Genomic DNA, 23,742 nt, shown 5'->3' on the forward strand with positions numbered 1-23,742 from the left:
AATGCCTCTGTTGATCTGACAGTAGGCAGAGCTCAGGCGGTAATGTGAGTGATGGGGAGTGGCTGTAAATACAGATGAAGCTTCACTCCCTTGTCTGCCGCTCACCTCCTGCTGTGTGGCCCAGTTCCTAACAAGCTATGGATCAGTACTTGTCTGTGGCCAGGTGGTTGAGGCTCCCTCCTCATATAGATGACTATTTAACATTACTCTAATGATGGGTATTAAAAGTATTTTCTATTTCTCAAATGTGTAGTTTTAAAGCAAATAATAATAATTGTAGCAATTTAGTCTAGGCCAGCTGCTATGCTGAGTTGACATATTATCTTAATCCTCACACAATATCGGGTATAGACACTGTTTTTAACTTCCATTTTGTTGATAAGAAAACAGACATTGAGAGATACAGTAGTCTCCCTTTACTGGCAGTTTTGCTTTCTGTGGTTTCAGTTACCTGTGGCCAACCATGAGCTGAAAATACTAAATAGAAATTCCAGGAATAAACAGTTCAATTGCAGGTCATTCTGAGTAGTGGGTCAAAAGCTTGTGCCATCCTGTCCTGCCTGGAGTTAGAATTATCCCTTTGCCTAGCATATCCACATTGTTAGTGCTACCTATTAATCACTTAGTCATCTCAATTATCAGATCACCTGTCATGGTATCAGGGACAGTGTTTGTGTTCAAGTAACTTTTATTTTACTTAATAATGGTCTCAACATGCAAAAGTAGTGATGCTGGCAATTCAGATAAGCCAAAATGTTGTTGTAAAGGGCTTCCTTTAAATGAAAAGGTAAAAGTTCTTAACTTAATAAATAAAGAAAAAAAATTGTAATCTGAGGTTGCTAAGATCTATGGTAAGAACAAATCTTCCATCTGTGAAATTGCGAAGAAGAAAAAAGAAATTTATGTTAGTTTTGCTGGTGCACCTCACTGCAAAAGTTATGGCCACAATTCATGATAATTGCTTAGCTAAGATGGAAAAAGCATTAAATTTGTGGGTGGAGGATGCAAACAGAAGTGTATTTCGATTGATGGCGTCTGGGTTCAATACTGTCCACTGGGGATCTTGAAATACTATCCAATGTTTCAGGTATCCACTGGCGATCTTGAAACATATCCCCTGTGGATAAGGGGGAACTTGTCCTTGTCTAAGTTCACTTGTCTTAGTTTTAATAAGACTTGTCTAAGTTCACTCAGTAGTAAGTGCTAGAGCCAGAATGGAAACTGAGGCAGTCCTTACATGCATCTTTGTGCAGCACATAGCCTCTATTATTGTTAGTTATATAGTTGATGAAGATGGTGTTTATTACTTGAAGCCTCATTTTTTTAAACAAAATAAGCAAATATTATGAATATGTGATTATCATGTATGTATTATTGGAACATAAAGCTTAAAACAATGTAAGAATCCTCTGAAACCATACCACTCTGAGCTACTATAATAAGGGCATCTTCAAGCCTTTTTTTTTTTTTTTTTTTGGGGGCAGAGTCTCACTCTGTTGCCCAGGCTGGAGTGCAGTGGCGTGATCTCGGCTCACTGCAACCTCCACCTCCCGGGTTCAGGCAATTCTTCTGCCTCAGTCTCCTGAGTAGCTGGGACTACAGGCACATGCCACCATGCCCGGCTAATGTTTTTTGTATTTTTAGTAGAGATGGGGTTTCACTGTGTTAGCCAGGATGGTCTCGATCTCCTGACCTCGTGATCTGCTTGCCTCCGCCTCCCAGAGTGCTGGTGTTACAGGCATGAGCCACCATGCCCGGCCTTCTCTATGCTTTTTATGGGGCATCTTTTCATTTAATTTCCTTCCGTTTTTGAGCTCTCTAGCGAGTGTGAAAATGGAGTTTTGGCAGTAAAGCTCCACAAGGGAATAGAAGAGAAGGCTCTGCTGCCAGTTAGATAACTTCCCTCTGGAAATCCTGGCAAGATGTACTGAAAGGTTTCAGAGGGGGTTGGTATGATGGAAACTAGTATAAGGATGTACCTATATTAGCTTTTTTGGGTGAGAAATTAATATATATATTAGTCCATAGTACCTCGATTTCCCTACGTTTATGGCATTAGATTACCGGCAACAGCAGAAATCAATTGACCTTCACTTGCGTGGGTACCTTTTGATTTTGTGATTGTTCCATTTTCTTCCTTGCATGTCATTATTAGCTTTAAAAGTTTTTCTTGTATTCCTGGATTATATTACTCAATAAACTTTGGAAATTTGAATCAGTATTTTTCTCTCAGAATATCTTTATTGATTTTTCCTTGGTAATTATTTCCCTATTATGTATAGATGTTATGATAATTCTTTTTTGAGAGAACTTAAAAAGTTTGAGATTCTTAAAATAATGGAACAAGAAATTGAGTTTTTCATATGCATTCTTCATTAGAGTATTAAAACATTTTCTAATAATTTGAAGCTATAGTGTGTTTGATTTGTAGTATATTAAAATCTGTCATTTTTCTTTTAGGCTGTAAAGGATGTGAATCTTTGAACATAGTTGCCATGAATCTTAAATAACAAAAAGCAGTTAGTATTTTTAAAATATTCCATTTGTTTTATAAACATTATTTTGTAGGTATCTGTAATGCGTGATGAGGATAAATTACTGAGGATTAAAATTAATGAACTGGAGAAAAAGAAAAACCAGTGTTCTCAGGAATTAGATATGAAACAGCGAACCATTCAGCAACTCAAGGTAAACAGTTTTGTTTTTAAAGATGATTTAAATGCATTCTCTTGGTATATTTTAGTGTACAAAAATGTACAAGTTTGTTTTTAATAACATCCTGTTTTGACTTTTTCTAGAATCTAGAAATAAATTATTTAAAATTAAATAGGCAAAAAAGAAAAAAAAAAGATAAAATTAAGTAGGCCAGTAGTGACTCTCTTCTAACGAATAGACTATGGAAAAGAAAAAATAATAACTTTATAGTGAAGAAACCTAGCAGATACCACTTTAACCAAGTGTTTAAGAATAACATTACCATTAGTCATATTGATGCTGTGTGCTTCCTGGTTTGATGTGACCAGAAAGGCACATACCCTCTTTGGTATTCTTTCCCTAAATTTATAACCTCAGTCTCTTCACGAAAAAACATTAGACAAACCCAAATGGAGGATGTTATACTTACTGCTTGACCAGTATGAAGTATAAAGTGTCAGGGTCATTAAAGACAAGTAAAGACTGGTGAATGATGGTGAAGTCTGGAGTGTAATTAATAGTAGTATACCAATGTTAATTTCTTGATTTTTGATAAATGTACCATGGTAGTGTAATATGATAACATTAGGGGAAGCTAAATTCTTTGGAACTCTTGCAAAGCTAAAATTATTTTGAAATAAAATGCAAAAAAACAAAAAGAGTTGAGGTCTTACAGCAAATTCCTTTTAAAAATGATATTTAAAAGGCAAAATCCCTTTATTGTATATGGTTATTTTTTGCTTGATATCAACCAAATGGAAGAGGCAACAATAAAAAAAATGCATTTGTTATATTATTTTCATGTTTGCTTTTAAATGAAGCAAACTAATGAATATTCAGGTATAAATACATGATTTTAATTCTTAACTTAATGTAATCATAATAAAGCATTCTATAACAATAGGATTCGAGATCTCCATGTTCTATAATGATTCACTCTTAAGACTTACAAAGTGATGAGATAGTGGTGACATTAGATGAGATTGGGGGTGAAGTTTGGATTACATGATAAGTTAAAATTAGAACTGTAGGATATCTGGTCCCCATAATTTAATCTTGCCTCTTAAGGCTTATTTTTTTCCAATCTTGCAGCTACTTTCTAGGTAAAAGGGGTGGAGAGCTCTTTTTTCCCTCATTTTGAGTTTAAGTTTACCAGTGAGGAAGCTTTTAATGGTTTTTCTTGTTCCTTCTATGTTAAATACACAGTAGAACTTCATTTTCCCTTGTTTCTGCTTTTTGTGGTTTGTAAGAAAACATTTATCTAAAATGTTGAGTAAGTAAAATAACCGGGTCATAACGTAGATTAAAAGTATAGGCCAGGCACAGTCGCTCACGCATGTAATCCTAGCACTTTGGGAAGCCGAGGCAGACGGATCACAAGGTCAGGAGATCGAGACTAGCCTGACCAACACGGTGAAACCCCGTCTCTACTAAAAATACAAAAATTAGCCAGGCGTGGTGGCACACGCCTATAATCCCAGTTACTCAGGAGGCTGAGGCAGGAGAATCGCTTGAACCCGGGAGGTGGAGGTTGCAGTGAGCCAAGATTGCGCCACTGCGCTCCATCCTGGGTGGCAGAGGGAGACTCCATCTCAAAAATAAATAAATAAATAAATAAATAAATAAATAAAGACATATAAAGTGTTTTTTTTAATTTTTAAAAATTTTAATTTTAATTTTTATTTTTTGAGATGGAGTCTCGCTTTGTCGCCAGGCTGGAGTACAGTGGTGCGATCTTGGCTCACTGCAATCTTGGCTCACTGCAATCTCTACTTCTTCTTTCCCCTGCTCTCACCCTACCCTTTTCTCCAAGATGAAAGACAGCTGGAAGCTTGAGACTGGTACCAGCTGGTATACCAGCTATATAGGAGACTGATTTCAAACTTAATATTGAGCCCTGTTTTCAAGATCCACTGTTAAATATTGTGTTTTTAAGTTAATTTGCATTTAATTTATATTCTTTCAATTTGTAGGAGCAGTTAAATAATCAGAAAGTGGAAGAAGCTATACAACAGTATGAGAGAGCATGCAAAGGTCAGGAACAAGTTTGTACTTCTGGAACCAGTAAAGTTCTCTTATTCCCCTCGCAGGGCATGCGATGGGGGTATGGCTTGCTTCATTGGTGCCCTGCAGCTCAAACCCCTAGGGGGAGCATGCAGACGGGCAGGTCTTGAGTGTGGGCTCTGACCCCGTGGCAGCATCTAGGGTTGAGTGTTTACAGCTCCTGAAGGCCCCAGTGGGCGTGTTCTACAGGGTGTTTTTTCAGCCTAGCCGTCCACAGGCGGCTTGTGTTAATCAGCTCAATTAGACCCTCTGCCTTATTGCAAGGACAGAGGGCTTTCTGTATCCCGGGATTCTTGCTCTAGTGTACTGGAAAAATCGGATCACACATGGGCGTGGAGAAGGTTTTATTGAGTGGAGTTAGCTCTCTGCAGATGTATGGGGAGCCAGAAGGGGATGGAGCGGGAAGGTGGTCTTGCCCTGGGCGGCCGGACTCTCCTCTGACTGCCCGCAACCGAATTCCATGTCATCTCACAGTAGATGGCCTGCCAGCATCTGCTGGTATCTGCTGGTGTGTTCTTCCAGTGTGTTCCTCTAGATGTTCAGCTGCTTGTGTGTGTGCCTGCCAGGGTCTCAGGGTTTTTATAGGCACAGGATGGGGGCATGGCAGGCCAGGGTGGTCTTGAAAAATGCAACATTTTGGTGTGAAAACAGGAGTGCCTGTCCTCACTTAGGTCTGTGGGCACAGGCCCGAGGGTGGAGCCTTCACCAGGGACCCTGCCTTTCTGTACCCAGCACTTCCCTGCCTGCCTCCCATATCACTTCCAGTACTAAAATTACAAAACAGGTAGTTGCAATAACAACTGGTTAACATTTCCTTTGAAAATTCTGAAGGGAAGTGAGGGCAACATAAGATGCAGCTTTATCAAAAGTGAAAAGTAGTGATTCTAATGAATAATTTGTTAACTTAAAGCTTATTCTTAGAAAAATAAAATAAGTAGTCAAAGCAACATTGATTTCTTGTAACGGCCAGTATTTCGTGAAAAATAAAGCCAGTCAAAGTTTTATGTAGGTCACAATGAATGGCATAGATTTCTGGACGAAATTGTGTAAAGAATAAACTTCAAATAAAATATCTTTAAAATTAAAATGTGTATTCTGAACGGACACTTCTCAAAAGAAGACATTTATGCAGCCAAAAAACACATGAAAAAATGCTCATCATCACTGGCCATCAGAGAAATGCAAAGCAAAACCACGATGAGATACCATCTCACACCACTTAGAATGGCAATCATTAAAAAGTCAGGAAACAACAGGTGCTGGAGAGGATGTGGAGAAATAGGAACACTTTTACACTGTTGGTGGGACTGTAAACTAGTTCAACCATTGTGGAAGTCAGTGTGGCGATTCCTCAGGGATCTAGAACTAGAAATACCATTTGACCCAGCCATTCCATTACTGGGTATATACCCAAAGGACTATAAATCATGCTGCTATAAAGACACATGCACATGTATGTTTATAGCAGCACTATTCACAATAGCAAAGACTTGGAACCAATCCAAATGTCCAACAATGATAGACTGGATTAAGAAAATGTGGCACATATACACCATGGAATACTATGCAGCCATAAAAAATGATGAGTTCATGTCCTTTGTAGGGACATGGATGAAGTTGGAAATCATCATTCTCAGTAAACTGTCGCAAGAACAAAAAACCAAACACCGCATGTTCTCACTCATAGGTGGGAATTGAACAATGAGAGCACATGGACACAGGCAGGGGAACATCACACTGTGGGGACTGTTGTGGGGTGGGGGGAGCGGGGAGGGATAGCATTGGGAGATATACCTAATGCTAGATGACGAGTTAGTGGGTGCAGCACACCAGCATGTCACATGTATACATATGTAACTAACCTGCACATTGTGCACATGTACCCTAAAACTTAAAGTATAATAATAATAAAAAAATTTTTAAAAAGCTGCTTAATAATTTAGATTCAAATCCTAGGTGCTGAATTATGAATTATGCTTTTCTTACTCAGATTGTATTGATTTGTTGTTTGAAATATTATAAAATTACTTTTTTCTTTTTGAGACGGTGATTCGCTCTTGTCGTCCAGGCTGGAGTGCAGTGGCACAATCTCAGCTCACTGCAACCTCCGCCTTCCTGGTTCAAGTGATTCTCCTGCCTCAGCCTCCTGAGTAGCTGGGATTACAAGCACCAGCCACCATGCCTGGCTAATTTTTGTATTTTTAGTAGAGACGGGGTTTTGCCATGTTGGCCAGGCTAGTCTTGAACTCCTGACCTCAGGTGATCCACCCGCCTTGGCCTCCCAAAGTGGTGGGATTACAGGCTTGAGCCACCGTGCCTGGCCACAAAATTTCTTTTATAGATGATACATATTTCTGTTTTTAAAATGATACAGACTCCTCTCCTCCTCATTACCCCTTAACTTCTTTGTTCTGTGAGTGACAGAACTAGGATTTGAACCCAGGTGTGCTTCACTCTTAAGTCTCAGACTCTCTTTACTAATCCATGTTATTTGTACTTGGCCAACAAAAGAAAGGGTAAGACAACCAGATTATTACTTATTTAGCTGACTTATACATTGGTGGGGTTAACTTGGATGGGTAACTTGGATGTGAAAATATCTCTCTGCACACAGTACTGTTTTCTTCTGCCTTTCTTAGGCCTTGTCACCCTAACATCTCCTATTTCATAGGAAATAGTTCATAGCTATCTTTTAGGATTCCCCTTTACTTTGGCTCCTTTGTCCCTCTTGGTGAATGTGGACACATCTTAGATATTCTGGAAAAGTCTACCCTTGGACCAGGTTGCCCTATAGTTTTTATCATATTTTAATTTTTGTTTTCTTTGCCAAATATGGAGAAGTATGGCATAGGCCCACCGTGACTATTTTAATCTGACTTCCACCTTTTCTATGCTTCTAAGTCACTTGTAACCTACATATGTTAAAATCTGTCAGCATTTTGCAATCCCTGCTTTTTATTTTTTATTATTTTGGTGTTATTGTACACTCTTCTTTTCCTCAGTTATATTTATAAAGTAGTATTTATTGTATGTGTATTTTTTCTAAATATAAAGGTAATCTATAGCTCCTCCCACCTTTTGAAACTCTCTTGTCTCAGCTTTTATGATCTATTCTGTACTAGTTACCACTTTTCTCTCAGAATGAGTCTCAGCCACTTTGGTAACTTGCCTGATTAAGATGTCGTTATCTTATTTTAAAATTATTTTTTCCTTTAGAGAGAAAATGCTCTTGTGATTTTAGTTGTGTATGAGACATTTCCCTACAAATAGACAACAAACAAAACTATATCTTTAACTCTTAAGGCTTTCCCTGGCTCCTAAATTTCTATTTATTCACGGAATGCCTTTCACTTACCTATCTTTAATATTGAATTATTAAACAATGGAGATCTAATATATGTAACATAAAATTTACCTTTTAAAAGTGTACAGTTTAGTGGGCTTTAGTACTTTCTATTCACAAAATTGTACAACCATCACCACTATCTAATTACTGTGTGTTTATAGTAACGTAAAGTGACAAGTGAACATTTTTGTCACTTCAAAAAGAAACCCTGTACCCATCAGCAATCATACCCCATTCACCCCTTCCCTCCAGCTCCTATCAGCCACTAATCTACTTTCTGTCTGTATGAATTTGCCTATTATGAACATTTCATGTTAAGTCAGTTCATACAATATACGGCCTTTTGTGTTTGACTCTTCTTAGAATAATGTTTCCAAGTTTCATCCATATTGTGTATGTATCAGTACTTTATTCCTTGCTATGGCTGAATAATATTCCGCATTTTATGTATCAGTTGATAGACATTTGGGTTGTTTCCACTTTTGGCTTTTATGAACATTTATATGCAAGTTTTTGGGTAAACTTATAGTTTTAATTTTCTTGGGGATGGTAAGCAAGTGCTGAATATGCAGCACTCGATTGCTTGTTCATTTAATAGTCATTTATTTCACTATGATTGCTCATAACTATCCTTAGATAATATCTTTAGATAGCTATGATGAGATATCTGTCTCAGACTTCTTTACTTTGCTTTATTTTCCATTTTGTCATTTTGGTGTGTATTTTGGGTTTCTTTCCTGAAATAAAATGTAAATTACTGGAGTCAATGACTGATTAAATAATTATCTTTTTGCCTTTACTGCTCTAGTTTGCTAGCTTTCAAATAATAGGTGAGTAGCCATTAGTGAGGTTATCATTGGTGTTCTGGAAATTTTTTAATTGATAATTAGATTTGTAAATTCTTTTTCTAGTCCTCAGTTTAGAGTCAAAAATGCAAAGTGTAAGAGGGAGGGAATTCTTTGAATAAAATTATAATTAATTGTGTAATATGAATATATTTGAAAATCATGCTTTTTGAAAGAGATTTATATGATAATATGAAGGTGACTTTAATCCTAGGAGGAATTCTGTTTTACTAGCACACCTGAAAGCCTGCATCAATGGAAAAATACTAGAAACTGCTCATACAGTTTTCTCTTACTGTTTAGTTTGTTTTACCTTTGTTTTATGTGCACTTTGAGGGAGCCATCTTTGGGTATTTGTGTTACTAAAAGCAGCCTGCGATTGAGCTATGCATTTATAGCTTTATCACCTCTGACATCAGTAATAGTTGGTAAGAGTTCTCTGAAATGAGCCCTGCTACTAGGTGCCATCACCAGAGGCAACAAACTGATCTTCTCTCTTTATCCATTTCCTGCAGACAGGGTTAATATATAGTTGCTTACAAGTAATTGCTGTAGTCATTCTTCAAGGGCCAGAAACAATTTTAGGAAGGCTGTTATTACTAGCTTTTCAAAAGCCATTTCTGAGGAGCTGGTTTTAAATAAAAATTTAAAATAGAAATAAATATTTGACTGAATATTTTTCTAGAAAAAGTAACTACTTGATGTTAAAAAAAAATAGTTCAAATTGGGATTGAGCTTTTTTAGTTTTAGGAGGTAAAGGTTTTAGTTTGATTGGAGAATATTAACACTGAAAATAAGTATTTTGCCAAATAATGGTTTTTCCCCCTAAATCCTAAGATTTATGTTCATAGTAATAGTTAGTTGTATTGGAATAGTTTAATTGTATTAGAAATTGTTAATTTTACCTGAAAAAACTTTTTTCCATTCATCCACTCTTGCGATCATCCAAGCATCCATCTTTACACCAAATATATATTTAGTATGTCATATATACCAGTACTGTTGTAGACATTGAGGATATTGCGATGAATAAGACAAAGTTTCTGCCTACATGGAACTAATATTCTATTACAGTTAATAAAAATGTATTTTAATTTTAGAAGAACTTAAGAAAAATTGGATATCTAGAGGCTATTAATTTCTGAAATGTTCTCCCCTGATTTTTAGATCTAAATGTTAAAGAGAAAATAATTGAAGACATGCGAATGACACTAGAAGAACAGGAACAAACTCAGGTAGAACAGGATCAAGTGCTTGAGGCTAAATTAGAGGAAGTTGAAAGGCTGGCCACAGGTAAAACAAGATTGCTTACATTTCTCTAAATATACTTTTTCATTTAAAAAAAAAATTTTCCTAGATTTCTTCCCTTGTTAAAGTAGTACGTATTTTCAGTGATTGATAATGGAAAAGTATTTGGTGTTTTTTGAATGTCCTATTACTTGTCATTTTCCACTGTGATGAAAATTGTTTCACTAAAATTATATGCAGTAAAGAAGGAGTAAGGACACTGCATGATAACTTACGAATTATATATTGCAAGTTATGGATGATAACTTGCAGTGTTCCCTAGATGTTAAGAGTAAGTTTTCAACTGAGTTTCACCTTTGTCAGGCTTTTAGTATTATCTTGTATGTTGATCTCAATAAATACTTTGATTTCATTGCTTTCAGAATACCATCAGAGTTTTTCTAGAGTATATGGAAAAATATAACATTTACTAATAAAAATGTTATGTGTGATTCTTGTAGAAAGGGCAAGAAATTTAGAATTAAGAAATTGTCTATGCCATTTTATATATAACCTTGGCAGGGTACTTGTGCTTACTCAGCCTAATTTTCCTCATTTGTAAAATGTGGCTGATGATGATAATGCCATATATACTATTGCACATTATTCTTTTTTTAAAATCATCTGACTTGAAGATTCATATTGTACATTATTCTTATCAAGATCAGATGAGATGAAAAAATGTAATAGTACTTTGTAAACCCTAAAACTCTATTATAACTGTATTTTGGTGGATGAAATTATGATGAGAATGAGGACAGTGAGTCTGTGTGACTTCATACTTTTCTAGCCACTTTCATGGACATAGAAAGCTTTTTTCTTGAGGACTGCATGAAGTTTTCTATATAATAAGGTTGACAATGAATTTATTATACTATACTGTGAATACTATTCATTGGATTCCTGAGAAGTCCCTGTAGTTCCTCTTCACTAAGAATTTAGTAAGAACTCCTAAAAGTTAAACTATAGAATAGCCTCAGTTCCATCTTGGTCTGTGTTCTTTATCTGGGCTCTACTGATTTGTGTCTATAGCCCATGTCAAGTGTATCTCTACATGGTATAACTTTTGCATATGCTTTAAAACATAATTTTATGTCTTCAAATCAGAATTGGAAAAATGGAAGGAAAAATGCAATGATTTGGAAACCAAAAACAATCAAAGGTCAAATAAAGAACATGAGAACAACACAGATGTGCTTGGAAAGCTCACTAATCTTCAAGATGAGTTACAGGTATGACTTTATGTATGTTTTTATGTATGAATGTATCTGTCTTCATTATATTTCTAATAAGAGGAGAATTCAGTATTTTATATTTAGTAATTAACTTAGATATGGGTGAAATAATACCTGGCAAATGTTAATATGTAAATGTAACTTTTCAGTGCACATTGAAATGACATGGGGAAGAAATTCCAAGATACAGCCTATTAAGTGCCAGTGAAATATAGTGATTGGGTCCTTAGTTTTATGTTTCACATATTTAATTCGTAAACCACTGCTTCTAATGTCCTTGTGCCCATTTTTCTACTCCTTAAACTTCTTACTCATCAAATACTGCTGTGGAGAAAATGACCATCAGGAGAATTATTTTGATTACTTTAAATCTCTTCAAAGTTTAATTATTGGAATAGAATTGTATATCTGAACACATATAAAACTATACTATATAGAAGGTATTCTATTTTGTGTGTGTTTTTTTCTTGTTCAGCTTTAACATACAACATATGGGGGAAACTTTTTTTTTCATAGGATTTACCAAATACTATTTTATTTTGTACATTTTATTAGAAGTGGCATTCATAACAGAAGCTGTAGGATTGAAGGAAACATAATAGTTTTGGGAGATTGTCTGCCTCTAAATTTTTTAAAATTCTGGCTGTATATTAAACATATGCTGAAAACAAATACAAAAACTACTTTTTTTGTTACGTATTATATATTCTAGAATTTACCCTTTTCATTGTGAAATTCCAAAAGCAGTTAGAACAAAATAAATATTATGAAAAAAGTATATCAACCGTATTGAGAATGTTTGCATTAAAAAGTATTTGTGTATTTTGCATTGTTCTAAGATGATATAATCACATTAGTGTAGATTATAAACTTTGTAATCCTGGAATGGACTGCCATACTTTGTAATATAGTGATTTTAGAAGTTTTCTTTTCGTTTTTTTGAGACGGAATCTTGCTCTGTTGCCAGGCTGGAGTGCAGTGACGTGATCTCGGCTCACTGCAGCCTCCACCCCCTGGGTTCAAGCGATTCTCCTGCCTCAGCCTCCCGAGTAGCTGGGACTACAGGTACACGCCAGCTCGCCCGGCTAATTTTTTTGTATTTTAGTAGAGATGGGGTTTCACCATGTTGGCCAGGGTGGTCTTGATCTCCTGACCTCGTGATCCGCCCACCTTGGCCTCCCAAACTGCTGGAATTACGGGCGTGAGCCACCGCACCCAGCCTAGAAGTTTTTTAAGTGGTATTATTATTTTTATTTCAAATGAAGTTCTACTTGGGTTTTTTATATATATTATTAAATGCCTCTGAACCCAAAGAATCTGTGGTACCAGTTTGAAAATTACTGATCAGCAGTATTCTCTGTCCAGCTCTTCTGGATGTTCTTTTAATAAATATCCTGTTGCACAAGTTATTTTTTATTTGGCATCTCGTAGGCCCAGGAATATTTTATTTTTAGAACCATCCAGTTAGAAATCACCACCACAAACAAAGTCTTTTTTATTCTCTTGGCATTTAGGAAGATTTGAGTCAGTTTAACTGTTTCAGAAATTTGAATTATTTATTTTTTCTTAAGGTCACTGATAAAAGTATTTAAATGGACTTCATAGCAAAATAAACTTATAAATGAAATGCGTTTAGGAAAGCAAACCAGTTATTTTATTATTTTTGAAATAATCTGAAGCTTTGATCTTGTCATTGTTTAAAGTGAAACATTAAAGTTTGTATAGAGGTGAAAAGTAATGGATTGTATGAAAATGTTATAGAAACATGTATTGACTACTTTGTAGGCATGCGATAATAACTTATACCATTTATATATACAGGAGTCTGAACAGAAATATAATGCTGATAGAAAGAAATGGTTAGAAGAAAAAATGATGCTTATAACTCAAGCGAAAGAAGCAGAGAATATACGAAATAAAGAGATGAAAAAATATGCTGAGGACAGGGAGCGTTTTTTTAAGCAACAGAATGAAATGGTTAGTAACAATTGTATCTTTGATGTATTTCACCTACTTTCCTTGGTGTGTTAAATGTATTGCTGGAATTAACAGTTTCTACATGGTTTTCTGTTTTTGGTTTTTTAAAGGCAGGTTGTCATCTTTATAAGATAACTTCTGAGCCAATTTATCTTGACATTCACTAATGTTCTTGTTTTAACTTGTTTCAGTTGATTTAGCATGTTGGGAGAATACCTTATTGCTTCTTACTGTCTAGATACTGAAGTAAAAAATCTCTTCCTTTTGACCGTTACAGAGTATTCCCTATTATATTTTAAAACTTTCTGCATTTTGAACTGTAGATTCTAATACTGTGTACATTTTATCACATAAAGTCACCTAAATAGTTTGTAAAAGACTATATATATAGTAGAAATGACCTTCAGTTTTACATTTACTAGCTGTAGGTCTTGTAATGATTGTCTTAGCCTGTTCTTTTTTTCTAATTGGCACTTAGTCTAACATGCAATGTTGGCAATCAGAAAAAAGAAGCTAAACGTTATCGTTAATCCGAGGAAAGCTATTGAGCAACAAATATTTTAAAATGAAAAACCAGTGTCTATAAAAATAGTAACTTCGCAGTATTATATTGTCATCTGTTGGCATTTCCTTTTTTTATGACTGCATTTGACTAAAAACAGTTAAACTTTCCTATAAAAACTGGAAGATTTCCTTCCTTCTTTCCTTCCTTCCTTCCTTCCTTCCTTGCTCCCTCCCTCCTTCCTTTCCTTCCCTCCCCCCTTTCCTTCCCTCCCCCCTTTCCTTCCCTCCCCCCTTCCTTGCCTCCCCTCCCCTCCCTCCCCTTTCCTTTTTCCTTTCCTTCTTCCTTTTCTTCATCCTGTCCTCCTCTTTCCTTTCCTTCCTTTTTCCTTTCCCTTCCCCGTGCCCATCCCCTTCCCTGTCCCCTTCCCCTTCCCTTTCCCTTTCCCTTTTCTTTCCTCTTTTAAAGAGACAAGGTCTTGTTCTGTCACCCAGGCTGGAATGCAGTGGTGCAGTCATGGCTCACTGCCGCCTCAGACTTCAGGGCAAAAGCAATCTTTCCAGCTCAGCCTCCCAAGTAACTGGGACTACAGGCACATGCCACCACACCTAGGTAAATTTTTTTTTTTTTGTAGGGACAGAGACTTGCTATGTTGCCCAGGCTGGTCTCAAACTCCTGGTCTCAAGCAGTCCTCCTGCCTCAGCTTCCCCCAAGTGTTGGGATTATGGGTGTGAGCCACTGTGCATTGTACCCGGCCTGAAATGTTAATTTTCAATAAGGTAAGGACGGTTTTTCCACTTTTTTTCTTCCCTAGCTTTAAAGCTGCTTTTAACATTGAATATTGAACAGAGTTGGCCAGTTTTTATTAAAATGAGGCTGTTGTGAGCTAAACTTTCCAGCATGCTTGCTAAACTCCAGACGATACATGTATTCTACTCCAGAAATCAAGCCCTTGGTTGAAGTGTGTGTCCTTTCTGAAGCTAGAGAGTCTACCATTGAATGCTCTGTCCTCATGTCACATGGTGTAAATTTGCTCCCATAAAAAAGTTTACTTTTTCATGAAATCATTTTATTTACAGAATAAATTTTTTGAAATCATTTTATTTACAGAAAAGTTACAGAACTAGCACATAGAATTCCTCTATACCTATCACCCAACCTTCCTGACCCAGTAGTAAGAGGCAATAAGTAAAATCAAAACAGAAGGCTGTCACAGTTGCTCCAATTCCAAACCAGTGATTTCTCTGGTAGCAATGCCAGCAAGTAATCCCACTTTGAATTTTTAATCCTAGGGAAAGCTAGTTTACTCTTTTCTCTCATATGTTTCTTTATAATCATACTTAGGTTGTGTATGTGTCTGCCATACTTAAGAAACACATTTTTGATGTAATGTTAATTTTTGATGTAAAATTGTAACATATAACATGGAAAGGAAATAGAACATAGTTCAGTGAGTTATTGTGAAGCCAGTACCCACTTAACTAATACCTATTTCAAGAAGAGAACACTGTTCCACCCCAGAAGCTCTTCTTCTGCCTCTTTTCCAGTGGTAATAACTAATCTGTCCTTCAGTGTTAAACTTCAGTTTTGTCTGTTTTTGGGTTTTATGTAAATTGAAATATATGAATACATTTGATTGTACCTGACTTCTTTTCATTCACTATTTTATGTTTGTGAGAATCATCCATGTTTCCATGCATGTATCTGGAGTTAGTCCACTTTCATTTCAGAATATTTAAGTGTATGAAAAAACCACTGCTAATTCATTTTAATGTTGAAGATATTTGGATTGTTTTCTGGTTTTGGCTGTTATGAATAAATTTTCCTATAAACATTTTTATACATTTATTTTGGTGACATTTGCATATATCTCTGTTGTGTGTGTGTGTGTGTGTATACATATATATATATATATATACATGACAATTGCTAGATGATAGGGTATATATATGTGAAATTCTAGTAGAATGCTGCACTGATTTTCGAAGCAGTTGTACCCATTTATACCCCAACTAGTGTTGCAGTAGCTGTATAGTCCCACCAAGGTATGATATTGTCAGTCAGTTTTTAAAATGGTTTTAATGTGCTTTTCCCTAATTACTAATGAAGTTGAAGATTGTTTCATTTGTTTATTGGCTGTGCCTATACAAGTTCCCTTACCTGTTTCTCTGTTGGATTATCTAGCTTCTTATTTGTAGGAATTCTTCATACTTTTCGGGATAGAAGCCCTTTTTGTAATGTGTTGCAAGTACCTTCTTTCTATCTCCAGTTTGCTTTTTCTTTCTTACTGCCTTTTTATGAGTAGGAGTTCTCATAAATTATTATTGTAGATATGGTAGATATTACAATTATTGTAGATAATTTTATTAGTATTATTGTAGATAATTGTCCCAATATTTTTCTTTATGAAGCCCAAGGACTTGAAGATGGTGTGTTATATTATTTCCTGAAAGCTTTGAAGTTTTTTATCTTTCATATTTAAATACTAGAATTGATTTTTGTGTTGGTGTGAGATAGTGGTCAAAGCTCTTGATGTTTGTTTTAATGTGAATTACCAATTGACGTGGAAATATTTATTGAAAAGACTGTTTCTTTCTCACTGCTGTGCCACTTTTGTCGTAAATCATTTGCCCACGGGTTAATTTTGTATGTGTTGTAAGATTAGGGTTGGGGTTCTTTTTTTTTTCATTTGGTTATTCTGTTGTTCCAGCCCCATTTATTGGGAAGATTGTCCTTCCTTTTATTTAATTTTTTTGCCACTTTTTTAAGTCAGTTGACCATGCATTTGTAGATCGTCTCTTCTGTCCCATTGATTTCTCTATCTGTCTTTACATGCTGTCTTGATTATTGTGCTAACTTGAAATTATAGATAATTGCTGTCATTTTGTTCTTCATTTTCAAAATAATTTTGAGTATTCTAGATGATTTGCATCTCCATATAATTTTTAGAGTCACCTTTTCCATTTCCACACACATTCACACATACCTGGATTTTGATGAAAACTGCTTTTACTCTCTAGATCTATTTGGGGGAGACATCTTAACAATATTGAGTATTTTGATCCTTCAACACAGACCAATCTATTTATTTAGGTGTTCTTTAATCTCTTTCAGCAGTATTTTATGGTTTTATACATTTTCTTTATCAGTATTTCATGATTTTTGAACCTATTGTAAATGGTCTTGTTTTCTGTTTTCATTTTTCTGTTGTTTGTTGCTGTTACTGTAATTTTACCCACTAATTTTCCAAACGTTGGCAGAAATGTTGATACTAGTTTGAAAGCTATAGCTGTAATTGTGTATTGAAAGAAGTTACCAGTAAGCTGATTTTTGGAATGAGATGGGATATGGATAAAAATAACATGGACATTTAATTTATAAAATGATACGTATTGTTTTATAGTTAAATATTTTATCTAGACTACTTAATTTGTCTTGTAATCTTGTTTGCAGCTATATTTATGGTGTTACATGTAATAATTTCTAAACATTCTTAGATTCATAATATATCAAGGTTGATTTTAATATTTTCTTTATTTCCTGATTAGGAAATACTGACAGCCCAGCTGACAGAGAAAGATAGTGACCTTCAAAAGTGGCGAGAAGAACGAGATCAACTGGTTGCAGCTTTAGAAATACAGCTAAAAGCACTGATATCCAGTAATGTACAGAAAGATAATGAAATTGAACAACTAAAAAGGATCATATCAGAGACTTCTAAAATAGTCAGTAGTCTTTTTTGCTATGCCTTTTTAATTGAACATAGTAATTACTTAATTGACTAACTCTTAAAGAATAAAAAAGTGTAAGTCTCAATAGACCAAAAAGGAATCAGAGTATTTAAAATGTGGAAATTTTTCATGATTTAGAGTTTTGAAATTTATCATTAAGATTGATTTGTCAATCAATGACTGAGATGTAGCATTTTCTCCAATATTTTGGTTATATCTCTCAGTGATTAGAAAATATTAGTATTTCTAATTACTTTGGTAGAGTAATTAGAAAATCAACAATTATGGTTTAGTCCCCAGTCTACGTTTAAAATATGGAAATGTGATTCAACATGAACTCTTGGTGATTTTGAATACTTGGGCCCATCCTTAACTTTATTTTATAAAGATACAAATTATTTTGAAAGTGAGCCTAATGGTAGAGAGACATTATGAGTCATTCAGCTGTTACTTTTATATTACCTTGAGACTGGAAATCCTGAAAGAGGAGAGAATTGCCTTTTACAGATAGCTGCTTCCCAGTAAATAGAATCTGGGTACATCTGAAGCTAGTCTTTCTGGAATAATCTGTACTTAAAAATCTTCTGCTTTAAAGCCTTCAGACAATAGGAAAAATATGTATGTGTGTGTCACATCAAAAGACTATTATTGTAAGAGAGATTACTTGCTTTAAAAAGAGGTAGTATTGTGTTGTTTAATAATATATCCTAGAAAGTCAGAAAAACTAGGTATCAACTGCTGTCGCTGTGGTTTTGGGACCTTTGAGAAGAATTACTTAACATTTCTGATCTTTATCTAAAACAGGTAATAGTGTTTTCCTAACAGAGTTGTGAAATTAATGAAGATTGTAAAACAAGTAGCACAGTTCTTACTCCAGTGGAAATCAATATATGCTAGTTACTTTCTCTTTTATGAATTCAGTAGAGTCTTTCTTATTTGGCAGTAATGGGGAGGTGACATAAGAGGTTTACTTGACTTTTGATTTTGATGGCTGTGGTGAGGAGGTCTGTGTTACAGTTTATTAAGTTTAAAAATGTAATATATTTCTTTATAAATCGCCTAAGTAGAGTTTAGAAATAGAACTTTATGACTGAGAAAATAGGAGGAAGAATGTGCTGCAAGAAAAGATTTAGTTTTCCTTATGGTCTTTTGTACTGTAATGCTATAGTTGCATTCCTGAGAAGCCTCCAGTTTTTCAAAATTGTGTTATCAAAAGCAACTGTTGGGATACTGAGCAATTCTAACTCAGTACAGACCTTGACCATGCCATTTAACGTGTGTCGTTCTCTATTTCCTCATCTGGAAAGTAGGAATAATGATTTTTGCCAGACCTACCTGCAGAGTTGCGATGAAAGTAAAGCAAGAGAATGTGGGCAGAACACTTGGAAGTTGCAAGCAATCTTTCAAATTTCTCCTTAGATCAGAGTCAATAAACTGGAAGGTGACCCAGCCTTTCCTATCTGAGGTTGAAAGAGAAATAGGAGGGCTAGGTGGTAATTAAAGGTGTCTTTACTTATTTCCATTGTTTAGTTTCACACAAATCTTGATTTTATATTCTTTATGTGAAGTTTTCTTCAATATATTTTCAGGTTACAATGCCCTGTTGCTTTAATATTTCCTTACTTTAGGAAACACAAATCATGGATATCAAGCCCAAACGTATTAGTTCAGCAGATCCTGACAAACTTCAAACTGAACCTCTATCGACAAGTTTTGAAATTTCCAGAAATAAAGTAGAGGTGGGTATTTGGCAGCACAGTCCACTTATTTATTCTCTTTATCCGCTATTACTAAATAACACGTACAAGTCAGTTGCTGAAGATACCTTACTGCACAATTAGCTGTATGTGCTCTGGGCTGTGTGAAAGAAACTAGAGGCTTTTGAGGAGAGGTGAAATTCTTTTGGGAGATTATATCCCCAAATGATGTTAATCTCATCTTAAAAGCAGTAGATCTGTTAATAGAAACAAACTTGATGGTCAGAAATAGGAAATCCTACTAAAGAGAAAATAGGGATAATTTGCTCTCATAAAAGGTTGCTTTAATAAACATTGTGTTAAATAGTATTTTTTGGAATTGTATCCATTTAGTAGCTTTGTCACCAGTCTTCAATAACAACTCGTGAGTTTCCTTAATTTGTATTGGGCTTAGGGTTCTGTGAATAACTTTGGATAATATAGAGATTCTTAGGTTGGATATGAAATAGATAAAAATTCTGTGTTACTTAAAATTTTTGAAGATAAAATTACTTTTTAAATTTCTTTTTAAAACACATTTATTGGGAGCATTCAGAGTTGGGAACCTTTTTAAGCACTGAGGATACGAACATCAATAAGACATGATTGTCATCCTCAAGGAGTGAAGAATCTAGTAAGGTAGATACATAAGTGAATGACTTGTTTGATTTTACTTCATGGGCTAAGTGTTATAGTAGAAATATAAAGTGAGTACTACAAGGAACACTGAGGAAGATGAAATGAATTTTGCTTGAGTGGTTGTGGAAATGGATTAAAGAAGGTGATACCATATTGTATCTTATGAATGGAAGCTTATTAAGCAGACAATGGGAAGAAAAAGTCTTAAAAAAAAAAAAAGAAATGGGGTTTCACTATGTTTCTCTGGCAGCTGAACTTGAACTCCCAGGCTCAAGCAGTCCTCCTGCCTCAGCCTCCTGAGTAGCTGGGACTACAGGCATGTGCCACCATGGCCAACTGAGAAGGACATTTTAATCTGGGAAAATAACATGAGCCATTCATTTTCTCTTGGTTTTTCCTTGACAGTTCTTAGTAGTTTCAAATAATTAACACTAACCTTGGGGACTAATACAAATCATAAATTTCACAGAAAAGTTTGAAGTTTATCCATAAACAAGGCTTAATTCTTGATTGCATGGACAAACACATATAATGGAACATTTCTTTCTCCATAAATTTATGTATGTTGTCCTAAAACCTCCTGGTTCCAATTTTCTAATTCCAGCAGTTATTGTATATTCCACAATTTGGGGAATCATATTGTTAGGCTATTTTGTATGTTCTTGCCTTCATGTAATCGATATACTTAACTGGGCTGAAAGTCCAAAATAATTAATTCAGTTAACTGGTAGTTGATTCTGGGAATTCTGCTGGACTTAATTTGTGGTCTCTCCCTGTGGATTGGACCTCTCATGGCATGGTAGCTGGTCTGAGATGGGGCATTTTGAGGGTGAGTGTCCTGAAAGTGTTCTAAGAGGACAGGACAGAAGTTGTAATGCTTCTTATGATTGAGCCTTAGAGGACCATAATGTTATTTCTACCACATCCTATTGGCTATAAGGCCCAAATTCAAATAGAGGGGAATGAGAGACTCCATCTCTCAATGGGAAGAGTAGCAAAGTATTTGCAGCCTACTTCTTTAATATAACCAGGCTGTTTGTCAAAGATCTCAGCCTCCTCCCTTGGAGATTTCTGATTTACTGGGTTTGTGGTAGAGTCCAGGAGTCTTTTAAACAAATTCTGTAAGTAATTCTTATGATCATACAAGTTTGGGAAATAGCGATGTTACCCCTAATTTTAACATACCATGTGTGAGCCTGAAGAAAGTAGATGATCGCTCAATCTTTCTGTTCTTGCTGTGATCTAGCATGCTTTTTGTCTTTCCCAATGCATTGTCTTGAATAGGCATTTGAGAGAATTAATTCTTTGTGGCTTATAAATGTATACTCTACAAATAATATTTTTCCTTTTAAATTCTGTTGTAGGATGGATCTGTAGTCCTTGACTCTTGTGAAGTGTCAACAGAAAATGATCAAAGCACTCGATTTCCAAAACCTGAGTTAGAGATTCAATTTACACCTTTACAGCCAAACAAAATGGCAGTGAAACACCCTGGTTGTACCACACCAGTGACAGTTAAGATTCCCAAGGCTCGGAAGAGGAAGAGTAATGAAATGGAGGAGGTAAATACTTAACTGATGAGTAAATTTAATGAACAAATCTTATTATAAAGCTGTTATAGTATAGAGTTAAACTGCTATATTGCCCTCCTGTTCATAGGCACTGCTGTTAGAGACCAAAATCACAATTTATGCTATATTTTATACCCTTTAAGGATATCACTGTGGGCCAGGCGTGGTGACTCATGCCTGTAATCCCAGCACTTTGGGAGGCTGGGGCTGGCGAATCACTTGAGGTCACGAATTCAAGACTAACCTGGTCAACATGGTAAAACCCGTCTCTACTAAAAATACAAAAATTAGCCAGGAGTGGTGGTGCACACCTGTAATCTCAGCTACTCAGGAGGCTGAGGCAGGAGAACAACTTGAACCCAGGAAGTGGAGGTTGCAGTGAGATGAGATGGCACCACTGCACTCCAGCCTGGGTGATAGAGCGAGACTGTCTCAGAAAAATAAAGAATATTACTGTGGTTTAATGGTCTTCAGATAAAAAGCTATGTATATTAAAAGATATAGCGTCCTTGCTTCAGTTAAACTATAATACATCAAATGATGGTGGATTTTATTGGAGAGCCATTTCAGTATACCAGTCCTGTTCATACTTAGTCACTTTCCCTGTATTGGAAGAGAAAAGAGGGTTATGTAGAAATCAGAGAAACTGAAATAGCTAACTTGCTTGTGTATAATCTTTGTCATTTAACTAAAATCTTGTCTGTATGGTCCTAGCAAGTTTTAAAAGAGAAATTCTTTTTTCATCAGCCAGTGTTAAAATTTGGGCCTCTATGTAGTGGTAGGCTAAAAGCTATTAACCTCTTCTTACTGCAGTTTCTTGATTGAAGGGTTGCCAAACCTACCATGTCCTAGATGTGGAGATTTGGCAAGTCAGATGAGGTTTCTGATCCTGTTTTCTCCTTTTTGGAACAATGGATTAATGTGTTGAAAATGCTTCGCTTTTGCTCTGCAAGTGGCAGTTACATTTATTAATATAACTATTATTACTATTTATTAATAGTTACTATTTATTAATATTTATTAATAGTATTATTTATTTATATATTTTTATTTATTTTTTTATTATTATACTTTAAGTTTTAGGGTACATGTGCACAATGTGCAGTTTAGTTACATATGTATATATGTGCCATGCTGGTGTGCTGCACCCATCAACTCGTCATTTAGCATTAGGTATATCTCCTAATGCCATCCCTCCCCCCTCCCCCCACCCCACAACAGTCCCCAGAGTGTGATGTTCCCCTTCCTGTGTCCATGTGTTCCCATTGTTCAATTCCCACCTATGAGTGAGAACATGCGGTGTTTGGTTTTTTGTCCTTGTGATAGTTTACTGAGAATGATGATTTCCAATTTCATCCATGTCCCTACAAAGGACATGAACTCATCATTTTTTATGGCTGCATAGTATTCCATGGTGTACATGTGCCACATTTTCTTAATCCAGTCTATCATTGTTGGACATTTGGATTGGTTCCAAGTCTTTGCTATTGTGAATAGTGCCACAATAAACATACGTGTGCATGTGTCTTTATAGCAGCATGATTTATAGTCCTTTGGGTATATACCCAGTAATGGGATGGCTGAGTCAAATGGTATTTCTAGTTCTAGATCCCTGGGAATCGCCACACTGACTTCCACAATGGTTGAACTAGTTTACAGTCCGACCAACAGTGTAAAAGTGTTCCTATTTCTCCACATCCTCTCCAGCACCTGTTGTTCCCTGACTTTTTAATGATGGCCATTCTAACTGGTGTGAGATGGTATCTCATTGTGGTTTTGATTTGCATTTCTCTGATGGCCAGTGATGGTGAGCATTTTTTCATGTGTTTTTTGGCTGCATAAATGTCTTCTTTTGAGAAGTGTCTGTTCATGTCCTTCGCCCACTTTTTGATGGGGTTGTTTGTTTTTTTCTTGTAAATTTGTTTGAGTTCATTGTAGATTCTGGATATTAGCCCTTTGTCAGATGAGTAGGTTGCGAAAATTTTCTCCCATTTTGTAGGTCACCTGTTCACTCTGATGGTAGTTTCTTTTGCTGTGCAGAAGCTCTTTAGTTTAATTAGATCCCATTTGTCAATTTTGGCTTTTGTTGCCATTGCTTTTGGTGTTTTAGACATG

The 23,742-nt window shown here is 35.6% G+C and overlaps 1 protein-coding gene across 7 annotated transcripts in view; it reads left to right on the top strand.

The window, feature by feature from the left end:
- KIF20B (kinesin family member 20B) overlaps positions 1–23,742 on the top strand; it is a 73,714-nt gene that overhangs the window by 40,000 nt on the left and 9,972 nt on the right. For all 7 annotated transcript variants that reach the window (XM_054659772.2, XM_063780869.1, XM_016918834.4 and 4 more), the window contains exons 22-29: positions 2,569–2,688; positions 4,668–4,728; positions 10,117–10,242; positions 11,344–11,468; positions 13,293–13,448; positions 17,499–17,675; positions 19,310–19,420; positions 21,421–21,618. In XM_054659772.2, coding sequence (XP_054515747.2) covers positions 2,569–2,688; positions 4,668–4,728; positions 10,117–10,242; positions 11,344–11,468; positions 13,293–13,448; positions 17,499–17,675; positions 19,310–19,420; positions 21,421–21,618 — 1,074 coding nt within the window. The remainder of the gene's footprint in view (positions 1–2,568; positions 2,689–4,667; positions 4,729–10,116; positions 10,243–11,343; positions 11,469–13,292; positions 13,449–17,498; positions 17,676–19,309; positions 19,421–21,420; positions 21,619–23,742) is intronic.

The sequence above is a fragment of the Pan troglodytes genome, chromosome 8, assembly GCF_028858775.2.
Source record: "Pan troglodytes isolate AG18354 chromosome 8, NHGRI_mPanTro3-v2.0_pri, whole genome shotgun sequence".
NCBI classification, from domain to species: domain Eukaryota; kingdom Metazoa; phylum Chordata; class Mammalia; order Primates; family Hominidae; genus Pan; species Pan troglodytes.